Below are 16,489 nucleotides of genomic sequence, written 5' to 3'. Positions count from 1 at the left end.
ATATCAAATGTATGACACTTGGCTTCTGATTTCAGAATTTGAAAAATAGAGTCCTGAATGTGGCATTGAGCTTAGTCCAGTGTTAGATACTAGCTTCAATGAAGCCAGAAGGTGACCGTGGATGATTCCTCACTTGTAAAAGGAGGGAATTAGATTCCACTGCTAGCTAAGTGACCTCCTAATGTTCAGATCTCATGTCCAAAGGAGTAACTCTCGGCAGGGAGTTCCCAGCACCGAGGCAGAAGGAAAGAGCAAATAGATATCTTGAAAGAGGCCGACTCTCTGGTGCCCCTCGAGTCACACATGTCCAATTGAAATGAACAAATGAGTATCTGTTCCCTGCTTCCGATGTGCGAGACTGTCAATTGGCAATGGGTACTATGCTTAGGTTTTTAACTGGCTCTGTTGCCCCTGCTAAAAATAAGCTGCTAGTGTTAGTGTTGAGTCATTTTCATGCATGAATATGTGGAGGAAAAAAGTGACAAAGGTCATAGAGGCTGTGCATACGATGATTTCCCTTCTGACCAGATACCACACCTTGTTCCCAACCAGCCCTCTTTTTCTGTTTTATTTTAGATAAGCCATATCACTTAAATAGAAAATAGATTCAATAGTACTTTATTGTGTTTTAGTTTATTCATATCCTGTTCTCTACTTGTGGGCTGGCCTTGTCCTCATTGCTGGATTTTTGTACTTTTCTGAGGAATAAACGATGTTAACAACTACAGTTTGCCCAGTGATTACATATGCATATATGCATACTTTCCTTTGAACAGTCAGCCCCGGCCTTGCTGACGTGGCAACCTGTGGATGGGTTCCCAGCTTTCTCTAGAGGTAGTAAAGTCTTACCAGGACAGGCTCCATTCTGGGCAGAATTGTAAGGTTTCATTTTCAGGTGAATTTTCTATTTCATTTTTGAGGATTCTTTTTTTTTTTTTTTTAAGATTTTATTTATCTGTGAGAGACACGGAGAGAGAGGCAGAGACAGACAGAGGGAGAAGCAGGCTCCCTGCAGGGAGCCCGATGCAGGACTCGATCCAGGGGCCCCCAGATTACACCCTGGGCCACAGGCAGACACTCAACCACTGAGCCACCCAGGTGTCCCTGTTTTTTTTTTTTTTTTTTTGAAGATTCTTCTGTTTCATTTCTGGGATCTCTATCCTTCACCCCCTAACCCTGTGGCCAGTGCCCTTATTCTGCTTTCTAATCAAAGTTTCTCTCTTTCTCTTTTTTTTTAAGTAGGCTCCACACCCAATGTGGGGCTCAAACTCACGACCTTAGATGAAGAGTTGCACACTCCATGGACCGCACCAGCCAGGTGCCCGAAGTTTCTTACTCATTAGGTCTTCATCTCATTGGTATAAAATGAGAAGAAAGTTGAAGGAGAAAGACACTAACTTTCTTTCTTTCTTTCTTTCTTTCTTTCTTTCTTTCTTTCTTTCTTTCTTTCTTTTAGAGAAAGGAGGCGGGGGTAGAGGGAGAGAGATTTTTAAATAAAATCTTTAAAAAAAAGCCATTTCTTCAGAGTTGTTGATTTCATCTAGCTTTTTGGTAGAAAACAGTTGATTACACAAAGTATAAAGGGTGAAGGGGCTTTTGGTAGCTTTTTGGTAGAAAACTGTTGATTACACAAAGTATAAAGGGTGAAGGGGCACCTGGCTGGCTCAGTCAGTAGACCTTGCGACTCTTGATCTCGGGGTTGTGAGTTCGAGCCCCATGTTGGGTATAGAGATTACTTTAAAAAGTAACTCCTGGGACTCCAGGATCACACCCTGGGCCGAAGACAGGTGCTAAACCTCTGAGCCACCCAGGGACCCCATAAATTAATGATTTCAAATGGTTTGTCCAGCTATCATCTTTCTTTGTGATCCAGTCCAGAAGCTCCTCAAACCATAAGTATCCCAAACAAACTTATTTTAAAGATTTATTTACTTAGGGAGACAGAGAGAGCAGGAACAGAAGGGGCAGAGGGAGAGGGAGAGAATCTCAAGCAGACTCTGTGCTGAGCACAGAGCCAAAACCAAGAGGTCAGGTGCATAACTGATTGTACCAGCCAGGCACCCCCAAACTTATTTTATTTTAAAAAGCAAACTTCCGTCCTGAATTAGCTCTCTAGATTGGTGGTACCACCATTTACTCATTTGCCCAAGCCAGAAAACTGTAAGTCCCTTTCTGCCACCCTCGAAATCTGGCAAGTTCTGTCCATTGGCTCTTTCAAATATTTCTCACGCCCATAACCATGGCCATTACCTTAAGTAACATGGGCATGTGGAGGCGGGAAGGGAGATTGGACAGATACTGATGGAATTCTAGGGGAAAGATCTAAGATCAGCTGACGCATATACACAAAGACATTAACAAACTAGACAAAATTCTTGCCTCTTACCCACAGTATTTTATCCACTTCCCCCACCTCTGTGCACCCCTGCATTTTAGCATAAAAGTGGACCTCACCTGCAGGGCTCCCAAGATGGAGAGAAAACACTTTTGATTCCTGATAAGATTTAACCAGGAGTTGAAGATGAGATGGAGAAAGAACATATGGAAAAAGGCTTCACTTATTCAGACTGGAGGATTGGTAGGATAGGATGGAGGAAAAGAGGAAAGGTATGAAGAACATAAAACTATCACGTGTGTCCTTATTTTTGGGAGCCCATGCTTGTTTCAGAGAGTAAGAGGTATGTTGAATAAATCAAAGTACCACTGAGGACACTACCTTCTTCTCATCTGGGGCTCAGGAAAATGCTGCCCTGAAGATCACCCATATTAACCTAAGGAACAAGTACATCAAGTCATCTGTGCTGTGGAGTTAGGCCCTGGGAGGCCTAGAGGCTTAGCTTTGCAACCCTAGCATGGGAACTTGGTGGCAGAAGTGGATAGTACATAGCAGGTGGCTCTGAGGTGAGAGCTGCAGGGAAGGCTGCCATCACAGCCAGACTTCAGACATCTCACATAACATCAGAGTCAGAGGAGGCCAAATGAGACACGGAGTGACACATGGGGGATGGGGAATGGGGCATGGGTTCTAGTAACTCAAAACTTTAACTTTGAAGGAAAGCTGAATATCCAGAGACCAGGCAAGCAAAAATATCACTTGCTTGAGACCATCAAGAGGCCAGAAGACAAAGATCAGAGGTCCCTTCAAGGATCCAAAGATCCCATTCACCTTTATCCACCTCCATCAAGTGGCTAAAGACACAATTTTTCCCTTTTTAAAAAATATTTTATTTATTTATTTATTTATTCATGAGAGACACACAGAGAGAGGCAGAGGGAGAAGCAGGCTTCCCAAGAAGCCCAATGTGGGACTCAATCCCAGGACCCCAGGATCATGCCCTCAGCCAAAGGCAGACGTTCAACCTCTGAGTCACCCAGGCATCCCCACACTTCTCCCTCTTATTCTAAGGTCTCTTAAGGGAAGGATCAGTTAGGTGAGAGGCTAGCCAAAAGACTCAGTATTCTTTTTTTTTTTTTAAAGATGTTTTATTTATTTATTTGAGAGAGAGAGAGCACAGAGGGAGAAGAAGAAGAAGAAGCTGGCTCCTTGCTGAGAAGAGAGCCCACCACAGGGCTCTATCCCAGAACCCAGAGGTTATGACCCAAGAGGAAGGCAGACACTATCCAGGTGCCCCAAGACTCAGTATTCTTATTCAAGAGAGAGCACACACGCATGTGACCTAAAGAGACTGTTTCAATAATCCCTTAGACCAATATTTCTTTTGAACTAGGTCTGTTTTGTGAGTGTGGTCTCAGGAAGTAGGCCACATTAGGTTTAGACAAAACAAATACATCATTTTTCTCTGCTTATCTGAATCCATGAGTTAACCTCCAAGCCAACATCTGCAGGGATTACTTTCTCCTTGGCAAAATCCTCCAGGATGCGTTCACCTAAATAACCTCCAGATATAGCTGTTCTTTTCTCTTTGCCATTACTGTACCTTCTATGTATGTAGATTGCACTAGCACATGGTTTCTGCTTCCCAGGCCTGCCTCCCTTAACAGACTGCTCATCTTGAGGGCAAGTACTGTGCCTGATCTTAGCCAAGATTCTTCACCTTGGGCCTGGCACAGGACTCAGCACTTCCAAGGCAACAAGTTTTGGCTGAATTGCACTGAGTTTTTAAAGATGGCAGATTTCAGGTGTGATGTTCTGGGTCATTGGGATCTTCCTCTCAAATCATACACACAAATAAGTTGGCATTTAGAAGAAATAGTTTCTTTTCATCTCTATTCCTTTCCCAGTATGACTGTTAGTAAGTATGTCAAAATTAATTTCTAAACTAGAATGGATTTGCAATGTTATCCCCAATGAAATCTATTTAAAGAAAGACCTTTAGAAATGGGGTTTGGGTTTGTCTGATGTTTCCTAAAATTCTAATCTATGTCTTTCTCATCTATTTACTTAGGAGACTCGAGTGAGGGAGTGAGGGTGGAATGGGGGACCAAAATTCAGGTTTCTTTCTGGCAAGTCTCACTGGATGCTTACTCCAGAGAAAACAAGTCCCCGTCTATGTACTTGACTCCTCTCCCCAAGGACAATGAAGACTTCCTGGATCACCCTATAGATTGTCAAATGTTAACTGTGGACATCCGGAAGATGGGATTCTACGGGTGATTTCAATTATCTTCTCTGTGTTTTTCTGTATTTAGCAAATTTTTTATAGTGAGTCTGCATTTGTCTGTAATCTGGGGGAAAATCCAATCCACTATTTAGAAAATATATCTTTTATTCCCAGAGTGAACTTCAGCTCTATGTGTAAAAAGTATACTGAGGTAGCTGATGAACCTCTTCTTTCACTTAACTCAAGTCAGAAGGAAATGGAGAAAAAATAGACCTGAATACAAATTTGACCAATTTTCTTAGGACCCATTCAAAACAGCCTTAGCTTCTGGGATTCTTGCTTCAGCCATATGTTCTGTCTCTTCATTTAATTTTTATTTTTAAAAATATTTCAGTTAGGGGCACCTGGGCGGCTCAGTTGGTTGAGTGTCTTTGCCTTCAGCTCTGGTCACGATCCCAGGGACCTGGGATGGAACCCTGCATCTGGCTCCCTGTTCAGTGGGGAGTCTGCTTTTCCTTCTGCAACCCCACCCCGGGTTGTGCTCTTTCTCTCTGTCAAATAAATAAATTAAAATAGTTGAAAAAAATAAAAGATTTTATTTATTTATTTATGGGCGGGGGAGGGAGCATAAACTGGGGGAAGGGCAGAGGGAGAGGGAGAAGCAGGCTTTTCAGTGAACAAGGAGCCCGACACAGGGCTCCATCATCTGAAGACAGATACTTTTTTTTTTTTTTTAAGATTGTATTTATTTATTCATGAGAGACACAGAGAGAGAGGCAGAGACACAGATAGGGGGAGGAGAAGCAGGCCTCCATGCAGGGAGCCCAACGCGGGACTCAATCTGGGACTCCAGGATCAGGCCCTGAGCCAAAGGCAGACGCTCAACTGCTGAGCCACCCAGGTGTCCCTGAAGACAAATACTTAACGGACTAACCCACAAAGTGCCTCTATTTTTAATTTTTTTAAAATGTAAGCGCTAGGGCAATCTTCTTGGGTCTTCTCCCTCTTTGGGAGCTTTGTACTCAATAAACTTTGCAGCTTACCACTTTTAAAAATAAACAGATAAAAAAGTAAGTAAGTAAATAAGCTCTAGGCCCAATGTGGGGCTCAAATTCAGGACCCTGAGATCAGGAGTCGAATGCTCCACCGACTGAGCCAGACAAGTGCCCCACAGCTTCTTTGCTTTATTTATTTAAAATTTTTTAAAAAGATTTTTATTCACTTATTTGAGATAGAGAGCACAAGCAGGCGTGGGGGCAGAGGGAAAGGGAAAAGCAGGCTCCCCATTGAGCAGGGAGTCAGACATGGGGCTCAATCCCAGGACCCAGGGATCATGATGCAGGCCAAAGGCAAACGCTTAACCCCCACTGAGCCACCCAGGTGCCCCTATTTCTTTAATTTTTTAAAAAAGATTTTATTTATTTATTCGAGAGAGAGAGAGAGAGGAGAGAGAGAGAGAGACAGAGAGAGAGAGAGAGAGAGAGAGAGAGAGAGAGAGAGAAAGCAGAGACACAGGCAGAGGAAGAAGCAGGCTCCATGCAGGGAGCCTGATGGGGACTGGACCCCGGGACTCCAGGATCACGCCCTGGGCGGAAGGCAGGGGCTAAACCGCTGAGCCACCCAGGGATCCCCTATTTCTTTAATTTTTAACTTTTGTTTCTTAAGTAATCTCTACACCCAACGTGGGGCTCAAACTTGCAACTCTGAGATCAAGAGTTGCAAGCTTCACCAAATGAGCCAGCCAGGCGCCCCAGCCTCCTCATTAGGAGGTATTTCTGCCAGTCCAACGTTCTAAGTGGGGTGGTGTTGAAGGGAATAGCACTTGCCTAGAGACCTTCTTGCAACTACAGCCTGGACAGATTTGTCTATCTTCTCTTGACACCTTATAAAGGCTTTCAAAGGAAAAACTGAGGGCTCAGAAAAGTCCTCTGGGACTTTTCAAGAACCCTGATTTCCACAGTTAGACTGTCTCACCAAGGACTTTCTGGTTTTTGGTATAGTTTGTGATTATTTGTCATTTCACACTGCCATAGGCAGACGGCCTTGGGAACTGGGAGCCCTCTTTTCTCTTCCTCTTTCAGCGATCTTCTCTCCACCGATGGGCAAATATAGTTTGTGAAATCTGAGAAACTGATTCACATAGAAATAACCGTAAAAGTTCCAGAAGGCTAGACAAACAACAGGACTAGTAATTTCAGTCTTCCAGTGATTATAGTTATTGTGCTTAGGAAGAAACACCTCCCTTCCTGCCCCATCAGCTCCTCCCCTCTGCTGCCTCCATTAGTGTCCTCACTATTCTTATAAGGCCAAAAAATCTCTTAAAATGGAATTTCCTTCCTTTTAGGAATCAAAAGTAAACATTTACTCTAAAGTCTACAACATGACTTGTTTTCCTGAATGACTCTTAGTCTTTAACAATAATCTCAGCACTAGTAGGTGCTGGAAATTTATCCTGGTGGTTGAGTATAGGAGGTGGGATAGCTGTCTACAAAATTAGGAGTTCACTAATGGGACTAAATCTCAAGTCCCTCTCCTGCCTTCCTTCCCACCTATAAATGGGAATTAGAGGCTTTTATTTTACTATTATTTTTTCCCCTCCCCAAGAATCACAGGATTTTAGAATTGCAAGAGGGGTGCCTGGGTGGCTCAGTCAGGAGCATCCGACTCTTGATTTCAGCTCAGGTCTTTTTTTATTATTAAAGATTTTATTTATTTATTTATGAGAGAGAGAGAGAGAGAGATAAAGGCAGAGGGAGAAGCAGGCTCCTTGCAGGGAGCCCGATGTGGGATTAGATTCCGGGACTCCAGGATCACACCCTGGGCCAAAGGCAGGCACTCTCTCAAATAAATAAAATCTTAAAAAAAAAAGAGAAATGCAAGAAATCTTTACAGAGTCTGTAACACACCTCTTGACTTTACAGATGAAGAAGCTGAGGCTCATAAGCCCTTATTGTAGTAACTGGTATCCAGTAGGTACTCAGTAACTATTTGCTTTTTTTTGTTTCTTTTTTTTTAAGACTTTATTTATTCATGAGAGACACAGAGAGAAGGCAGAGACATAGGCAGAGGGAGAAGCAGGCTCCTCACAGGGAGCCCCATGTGGGACTCAGTCCCAGAACTGCGAGATCACGCCCTGAGCTGAAGGCAGACGCTCAACCGCTGAGCCACCCAGGCATCCCTGCTTTTTTTTTTTTTTTTTTTGTTTCTGGCATCAGTTGTTCAAGATGACCAGCCTATATTAGAACTACAAGGTTCTCAATTTAAAACCATTTTATTTCTACTCTATCACATGGCTGTATGCTTCTACTCAGTTTACTATAAAGTCATTATAACCATAAATTTTATTTAACAGCTTTACTAAGATAAAGCTGTTCACATATCACACAATTCAACTTTGTAAAGCATATGATTCAATGGCTTTTAAAGATTTAAAAAAATTTATTATTTGAGAAAGAGAGAGAAAGAGGGAGAGAGCAGGAGCCTGGGGAGGGGCAGTGAGATAAGCAGACTCCCTGTTGAGCACGGAGCCCCATGTGCAGTTTGATCCCAGGACTCTGGGATTATGACCTGAGCCACCCAGACACACATCAATGGCTTTTAGTATATTCAGTCATGTACCTATCAACACAATCAATTTTAGAACATTTTCGTTATCCCCAAAAGGAACCCCATACTCATTAGCATCACTCAATTTCCCTCATCACCCCAGCCAGCTCAAGCTAACCATTGATCTTTTTTTTTTTTTTTTTTTTTTTTTTAAGATTTATTTGATGGGACACCTAGGTGGCTCAGCGGTTGGGTATCTGCCTTCAGCCCAGGGCGTGATCCTGGAGCCCTGGGATTGAGTCCCACATCAGGCTCCCCGCATGGAGCCTGTTTCTCCCTCTACCTGTGTCTCTGCCTCCCTCTCTCTCTCTCTCTCATGAATAAATAAATAAAATCTTTAAAAATAAAGATTTATTTGAGGTGGGGGAGTGGCAGGGGGTTGGAAAAGAACCTCAAGTAGACTCTCGACTGAGTACAGAGCTGGGCCCAGGGATCAGCCCCATCACTGCGAGACCATGACTTGAGCCAAAATCAAGAGTCAGATGCTCAACTAACTGAGCCATCCAGCTGCCCCAGCCACTGATCCTTCATACGTGGTCCTTTGTAATTGGTTTCTTTTACTTAGCATAATATTTTCAAGGTCCATCTATATTGTAGCATGTACTTCATTTCTTTCTTTTGCTGAATGATAAATATTCCAAGATATGCATACACCGTATTTTATTCATGTATTCCACATCTGATGGATATTTGGCTGGATTTTTATTTTGAACAAATACGACCTCTGAAAGCTAGCAGGAGCTTAAAATCAAGACATAAATCTATACCTCATATTTAAGATGAATTTATACCTAAAGAAACATACTTATTATGAAGTCTTGATTTTAACAACATACTTAAAAATCAACATTTCCCCTCCCAAATTTTCTTCTCTTTTTCTTTTTGAAAGTAATCCCTGTGCCCAGCATGGGGCTAGAATTCAGGACCCAGAGAGCAAGAGTGGCATGCTCTATCTACTGAACCAGCCAGGCTCCTCTCTTCTAAATTTTTTAATGTGTATGATAATATTGTGGGAAGACAAAATAAATCCTTGAGCTAGGTTTTCCTGCTTCTCTGAGTCCCAGGAAGATATCTATCTATCTATCTATCTATCTATCTATCTATCTATTATCTATCTATCTATCTATCTATCTATCTATCTATCTATCATCTATCTATCTATCATCTATCTATATGAGCCTAGGTAACCAGCTCCTCAGGAAGAGAGAAAAGTCTAGAACCAGAGTCTTGACTCAGACACATAAGGGTGGATATGGGGCGAGCTGGGAAAGAGGGACAGTACAGACTAAATATCTTAGTATTTTCATTTTTGTCCGTCCGAGTTTACAGGTTGGCCCACGTCCAACATTCGTACTGTGTTTTCACGGGTCTCCAGGGGGGTCCAGATTGTAAGACCTTGGGGGACTAGTTCAAACTTGGTAGAAAGAACTCGAACTTGTAAACAGGTCAAGGGTATCTGATCCTGGGAATGGCCTATTCCCCCCACTAGACTCCCATTTATCCGAGTCCTGCCTTTTCTTCCCCCTTCTTAGGAGAGACCGGCCTCTACACGCCTTGGGTCACCTGCGGGATTTTTGGGAGCGTCTCTCGCCCCGCCCCATCTCTAGAGGTTGAAGGAGAAGCCCGGAAAGCCATCCTTGACTCAGGCCGCCTGAGGCTTGGGCGTTGTGTCATTCCCCACACGTGACGCTCTCCCGGCGGGCGGCGGAGGCCGCGCGGATCTTGGGACTTACCCACCCCAGAGACTCCAGCCCTTCCCTCCTGGACTCCTCGGCCCCTCACTTCCCCGCGCCGCCCCTCCTCCGGACTAGAGGGACGTCGGGTGTCTGGAGCCCGGAAAGGCCGCCGTCGCAGGTGGCCCGGGGCAGAGGGGCTCAGTGTCTGGGGACGTGCCAGATGCGGCGTCAGTGTTACCCTTGTCCGGAATGCTTCGCACTTCCGCTGACCTACGGGGCCACCCCTACTCTCGCCGTCCCCGCACCGTGCCATCGAGAGCCCGCCGCATCACTCAGGGACAGCCCGTCTTAGCTACGGTCGCTTTAACCCTCTCCCCGTGTGTGTCCCACTCTTCTCCGAGCCCGCCCGAGCTTCCTAATCTGAACTGGTCTGAGCCCCAGATCGGCCTCCTCCTCGTTCTGGCTGCGTGACCTTGAGTGAACCACAACTTTCCGGGGCCTACTTCCCCCTGGTCCGTGCAACGGCGACGAGACCTCCACGACACCACGCCTGTCGTGAGGAACAAATGAGAAAGCCCTTTGTGAGCTGCAGAAGGCGACAGAAATGTTAGCTTTGTTAATCCCGGGCGGCCTGTCCCTCTCCCAGGACCCCTCCCTCTCCTCGGGGACCCGCCCTGCGAGTCCCGCCGGGCGCTGACAGTTCTCGCCACCCTCCTCCAGCCGTCCTTGCCATTGGCGAACGCGCCCGCCGCGCGGCGCCCAGTGCTGACGCCACGGCGCCCCCTCCGCCGGCGCACGGTGACGCACGGCCCCGCCCCCCGGCCGCGCCTGGCCTCCCGCGGGGCCACGCCCACCGGGCCGACGCGGCGCGGGTCCCGCCCCGCGGGTGACGTGTGGCGCGCGCGGCCCGGCCGCCCCGGCAGTTGGTGCAGCAGCCGTTGGGCTGAGTGCGCTCACCCCACCCCTCCCCTCCTCCGGCCCGGACCCCCCACCCCGCCGGGCGCAGCCCCAGCTCCAGCCCCAGCCGGGCCCGTCCCGTGCGGGCCCGTGCCGCCCCCTCAGCCGGCGACGCCCCGGGCCCCCCGCCCGGCCGCCACCATGGAGCTGGAGGACGGTGTGGTGTACCAGGAGGAGCCCGGCGGCTCCGGGGCCGTGATGTCGGAGCGGGTGTCCGGCCTGGCCGGCTCCATCTACCGCGAGTTCGAGCGGCTCATCGGGCGCTACGACGAGGAGGTGGTCAAGGAGCTGATGCCGCTGGTGGTGGCGGTGCTGGAGAACCTGGACTCGGTGTTCGCGCAGGACCAGGAGCACCAGGTGGAGCTGGAGCTGCTGCGGGACGACAACGAGCAGCTCATCACCCAGTACGAGCGGGAGAAGGCGCTGCGCAAGCACGCCGAGGAGGTGAGGGCCGGCCGCCGGGCAGCGCGGGGGCCGGGGGCCGGGGGCCGGGGGCCGGGGGTCGCGGGTCGCGGGTCGCGGCCCGGCCGAGGAGCGGGCGCGCCGGGCCTCCCGGGGGGGCGGGCCTGCGGCCGGAGGTCCCCGGGACCCCCGGCCGGCGTCGGAAGCCGCGGCAGGCTAGTGGGTGTCCGGGACAGGGGAGGGAGACGAGGAGGCAAGGCCCGGGGCGGGAGCCACAGCTTGGCCTGAGGGCACCTGAGATTGGCTGGGGGCGGAGACTTCGGGGTGGCCTGTAGCCTCCTGTAGTTCAGGGAAGTTTCCGACCACCGTGGGATAGTCAGATGGCGGTTCAAACTTTTACCACGGTGAGTGTGTGTGTGTGTGTGTGTGTGTGTGTTGGGGGGGGCATTTAAACACTTCTGTCCTGGGTATGTAACTTCCGCTGGTTCCAGTACCTTTCTAGGGGATTGCTGCTTTGGGAAGTTAGACGTCTCCCTCTTTCGGTCAGTTTCTTCCTGACGGCTTAACCCTGTGGAGAAAGAGGTTTTGTTTTATGTTTTCTGGGTCTTGGCTGACACTTTGTCAGCACTTAGATGTTGTAGAGCAACAGTCTTGTCAGTAGAGCGTACGGTTTTGTTTTATTGACATCTCACACCAAAGCGTTCCCCCGTGTCAGGTGGTCACCTTGGACAGTTCCCCTCACAAACCCTCTGTTTGTTTATGAAGAGGGCTGGGGGGCGGGGCGGGTTGGGGAGGTGTAGGTGACTGGTGGCAGTGACCTCGGAACCCTCGCCTCGGGTCCGGGAGCCTTTTGGAGCTCTAGAGTGCAAGCGATAGGCCTTGGACTTCTTGAGACAGTCCAGGATTTAAGCTTTCAGGGTGTGTTGGCATTTATGTCTACGGAATTTACCTAATTCAGGCGAAGTGTGCATCTTTGTTTTCTGAGCATCTAATCTCTAATACACCGGGCTAAATACGTGGTGATTGAAGGGAACTAAATACTGAATTATTGAACCAGCAACATGTTCTCTTTGAAAAATGCTTGGGGCAAAAAGGCATTAGGCTATGAGATTTATTTAGCAGCTCATTTCCTGACCCTGAATACTATCCCCACTTAGACCTCTGTTTTGTCACATATACCTTTGTACCAGGCTAGGTGGTTCAGTGGGTTAAACCTCTGCCTTCACCTCAGGTTATAATCTCAGGATCCTAGGATCTACCCCCACGTTGACTCCCTGCTCAGCTGGGAGTCTGCTTCTCCCCTCTCACTCCCTCTGTGCTTTCTCTCTCTCTCTCTCTCTCTCTCTCTCTCTCTCTCTCTCTCTCCCTGTCAAATAAAAATTTTTAGAAAGCTTTAAAATGAAAAAGATTACAATTAGTTTCAAATGCTAATCAAGAAATCTATCACCCTGTTGCTGACTACTCCACCTTTTGGGCTCCCTGGTCAAGCCATTTATCTTTACATTCCTTATCTAAGTTTTGTGTGGTGCCTTTGCCCATGCTATTCCCTTGGCATAGGATGCTTTTCCTCAGAGCTTCACCCTGGCTAGCTCCTCACTCTTGGCTCAGTTAAATTTCGCTTTTTCAGCTAGATTTTGCGTGTCTGCTCTATCCATAGTAAGCCCTATGGATCTTTGAATGATTTATTTGTAGATCAGTGGGTTTTTTTCCTCCAAGATTTTATTTAAATTCAAATTAATTAACATGTAGTGTAGTATTAGTTTCAGGAGGGTGTTTGGTTTTTTTTAAAACAATTTTAAAGACTATTTTTTTTTTAAGATTTTATTTATTCATGAGAGACTCACAGAGAGGCAGAGACATAGGCAGAGAGAGAAGTAGGCTCCTTGTGGGGAGCCCAATGTGGAACTTGATCCCAGGGATCAAGGATTGAGCGTCTGCTCAATCACTGAGCTACCCAGACATCCCAATATTTTATTTTTAGGTAATCTCTACACCCAGACATCCCAATATTTTATTTTTAGGTAATCTCTACACCCAACGTGGGGCTTGAATTCACAACGCTGAGATCAAGAGTCATATGCTCTACTGAATAAGCCAGCCAGACCCCCCTCAATCAGGGATTTTTTTTTTTCAGTCAATGATTTTTAAAAACCGTGACCTAGAGAGAGATGTTATTCTTGTGAAGACTAACTATGTTAGTGTTGTTTATGTTTTGTTCAAGTTCTGATTCTTTTTTTTTTTTTTAATTTTTTTTTAATTTATTTATGATAGTCACAGAGAGAGAGAGGCAGAGACACAGGCAGAGGGAGAAGCAGGCTCCATGCACCGGGAGCCCGACGTGGGATTCGATCCCGGGTCTCCAGGACCGCGCCCTGGGCCAAAGGCAGGCGCCAAACCGCTGCGCCACCCAGGGATCCCAGTTCTGATTCTTTTAAAATAAACCTGATTGCTTTGAGTAATTAAAAACAACTAAAACCGGGATCCCTGGGTGGCGCAGCGGTTTGGCGCTTGCCTTTGGCCCAGGGCGCGATCCTGGAGACCCGGGATCCAATCCCACGTCAGGCTCCCGGTGCATGGAGCCTGCTTCTCCCTCTGCCTGTGTCTCTGCCTCTCTCTCTCTATCTCTCTGTGACTATCATAAATAAATAAAAATTAAAAAAAAAATAACCAAAACCCCAACTTTTCTGATAAGTAGGCAAATAAGTTTAAGAACGCTTTTCTTAGGAAGTTCCTTCCTTCCTTCCTTTCTTTCTTTCTTTCTTTCTTTCTTTCTTTCTTTCTTTCTTTCTTTCTTTTTCCTTCCTTCCTTCCTTCCTTCCTTCCTTCCTTCCTTCCTTCCTTCCTTCCTTCCTTCCTTCTTTCTCTCTCTCTCTTTCTCTCTCCCTTTCTCTTTCTTCTTTCTTTCTTTCTTTCTTTCTTTCTTTCTTTCTTTCTTTCTTTCTTTCTTTCTTTCTTTCTTTCTTTCTTTCTTTCTTCTTATTTAGTTTATTTATTCATGAGGGACACAGAGAGAGAAAAAGGCAGAGACACAGGCAGAGGGAGAAGCAGGCTCCATTCAGGGAGCCCTACGTGGGACTCGATCCTGGGTCTCCAGGATCACTCCCTGGGCTGAAGGCAGTGCTAAACCGCTGAGCCACCGGGGCTGCCCAGGAATCTAGTTTCAAGTAATTCTGTGTGCCTTGTTTCTTATTACCATTATATTCAAAGTTCGAGTTTATTTAGCATGACTGAGTGGAGGGAGATTGTACTTAAAAATGCACGCTCTTCCTCCTCCCTTTCCTCCCACCATGTACTATAGAAGCATATTTGAGGAGAATAAGCTGAAAAGAGAATATCTTTGCTGGGAAGAAGATGTTATGATTATGTGATTTTGTGACTACTTTTCTGTGGCTTTTTGCTTAAAAGAATTGGAGTGATTAAATACTGAGGTGAGAGATACTACTGAGAATTTTCAAATTAACTTTTCCCCAACGAATTAGTACTTAAAGCAGTAACAAAATTGATGTTTTATATGAAGACTTTAGTCAAATTGTTTTTACTTTGGAAGGGTATGCTTTCTGGGCAGGAAAGCAGGCTTTTGATAGTGTTATTTTTATTGATGTTCTCATTCATAAAAATATTTTAATCAAAACTGTTGAGGAAGTTAATTTTGATTTGTTTGTAAGGTAATTTACAATGGCCATTGAATTCATCTCTTTAATAAACACTTTAAAAGGGAAATTTGATGTCTTTTCACTGAGTCTTATGACTTTATCAAGTAAGAGGAGTGAAGAGGAATTTTGCATACTTAAAACTTAAATTTGTTGATGGTGGCTCTTGAGGACTTAGGGAATTGGAAAGCAGAAATTCTGTCTGCCTCAACATTAAATTTATTCTGTGCCTTTAGCAGGGTTGGTTTTTTTTTTTTAAGATTTTATTTATTTATTCATGAGTGACACAGAGAAAGAGAGAGAGATAGAGACACACAGGCAGAGGGAGAAGCAGGCTCCCCAGAAGGAGCCCAATGTGGGACTCAATCCCAGGACCTGGGATCACGCCCTGAGCCAAAGGCAGATGCTCAACCGCTGAGCCACCCAGGCGTTCCTAGCACAGTTGTTATTTACATTAGTATTATGATGATTCTTTAGGTTTCTAGCCTTAATTCTGTCAACTCTGGTGTCTTTAGGAGTTTAACTTTGCTGTTTTATTTCAAGTAGAGCAGCAGGAGAGGGTGGTAACATGTCAATACAGGAAAACAGGTTGTTGTCTGTGAGGTGTTAACATTTGACATCTTACATGTTTGAATATACATATTATCTGTCCGTTTTCAAACTCCTCTTAAAAGTGAAGTTCCTCTGTAGTACCTGATCGGTGGTTTTGAAACCAGTATTTTGTGGTATCTTCAGTGAGCTAAAGATTTGGGTTCAAGAATTGAATCAGGTGCTGACTTAATTTCTCTGTTGCGGGATCCCTGGGTGGCACAGCGGTTTGGCGCCTGCCTTTGGCCCAGGGCGCGATCCTGGAGACCCGGGATCGAATCCCACATCGGGCTCCCGGTGCATGGAGCCTGCTTCTCCCTCTGCCTATGTCTCTGCCTCTCTCTCTCTCTCTCTCTGTATGACTATCATAAATAAATTAAAAAAAAATTTCTCTGTTCAGTTAGAGTAAGAACAGTTTTTTGGAATGTCACGTTACATAATCCAAACCTGTTTTATTTATATTTTTTCAATATTTAAGTAATCTCTATACCCAGCATAGGGCTTGAACTCATGACCCCGAGATCAAGAGTCACATGCTCTTGTGACTGAGTCAGCCTGGCATCCCTGAAACTTGTTTTAGATTGCTCAAAAAACATTTCATGTTTCATTAATTTCAGTATTACCTAAATTATTTTGTACATAAAACCAATTCATTTAAAATCACACTTTTATACACATAAAAGTATATATTTTCATATACAAAAAAAATACCATTGTTGGGGCACATGACTGGCTCAGTTGGTAGAGCATGTGACTCTTGATCTCAGAGTTCAAGCCCCACATTTGGCGTTGAGTTTACTTAAAATAAGTTTTTTTCTTGCTGAGCCATTTTGAATAAGCTTCATATTGCCCCTAGTCAGTCCCTACTTTGAGACTTTTTTTTTAAAGATTTTATTTATGTATTAGAGAGAGAGAGAGACAATGCTTGTGCACGTGAGAGAGAAGGAGCAAGAGGAGGGGCAGAGGGAAAGGGAGAAGCAGACTTCTGAGCAGGAAGCCAATGTGGGGCTGGGTCCAGGACCTTGGGATCACGACCTGAGCTGAAGAT

The 16,489-nt window shown here is 45.7% G+C and overlaps 1 protein-coding gene across 4 annotated transcripts in view; it reads left to right on the top strand.

Annotated features, from left to right (window-relative positions):
• Nucleotides 1-10,780: 10,780 nt before the first annotated feature.
• Nucleotides 10,781-16,489, top strand: part of SPAG9 (sperm associated antigen 9) — a 142,007-nt gene continuing 136,298 nt past the window's right edge. For 2 of the 4 annotated variants that reach the window (XM_055318496.1, XM_055318488.1), the window contains exon 1: nucleotides 10,782-11,245. In XM_055318496.1, the coding sequence (XP_055174471.1) occupies nucleotides 10,943-11,245 (303 nt within the window). In that variant the 5' untranslated portion in view covers nucleotides 10,782-10,942. Of the gene's footprint in view, nucleotides 11,246-16,489 lie in introns of all 4 variants that reach the window. The other 2 variants (XM_055318486.1, XM_055318502.1) reach the window with 2 other exon arrangements.

Source organism: Nyctereutes procyonoides, unplaced genomic scaffold (genome assembly GCF_905146905.1).
Source record: "Nyctereutes procyonoides isolate TBG_1078 unplaced genomic scaffold, NYPRO_anot_genome, whole genome shotgun sequence".
NCBI lineage: Eukaryota > Metazoa > Chordata > Mammalia > Carnivora > Canidae > Nyctereutes > Nyctereutes procyonoides.
The sequence above is the reverse complement of the archived record's forward strand: the minus strand, read 5'-3'. Positions and strand labels throughout refer to the sequence as shown.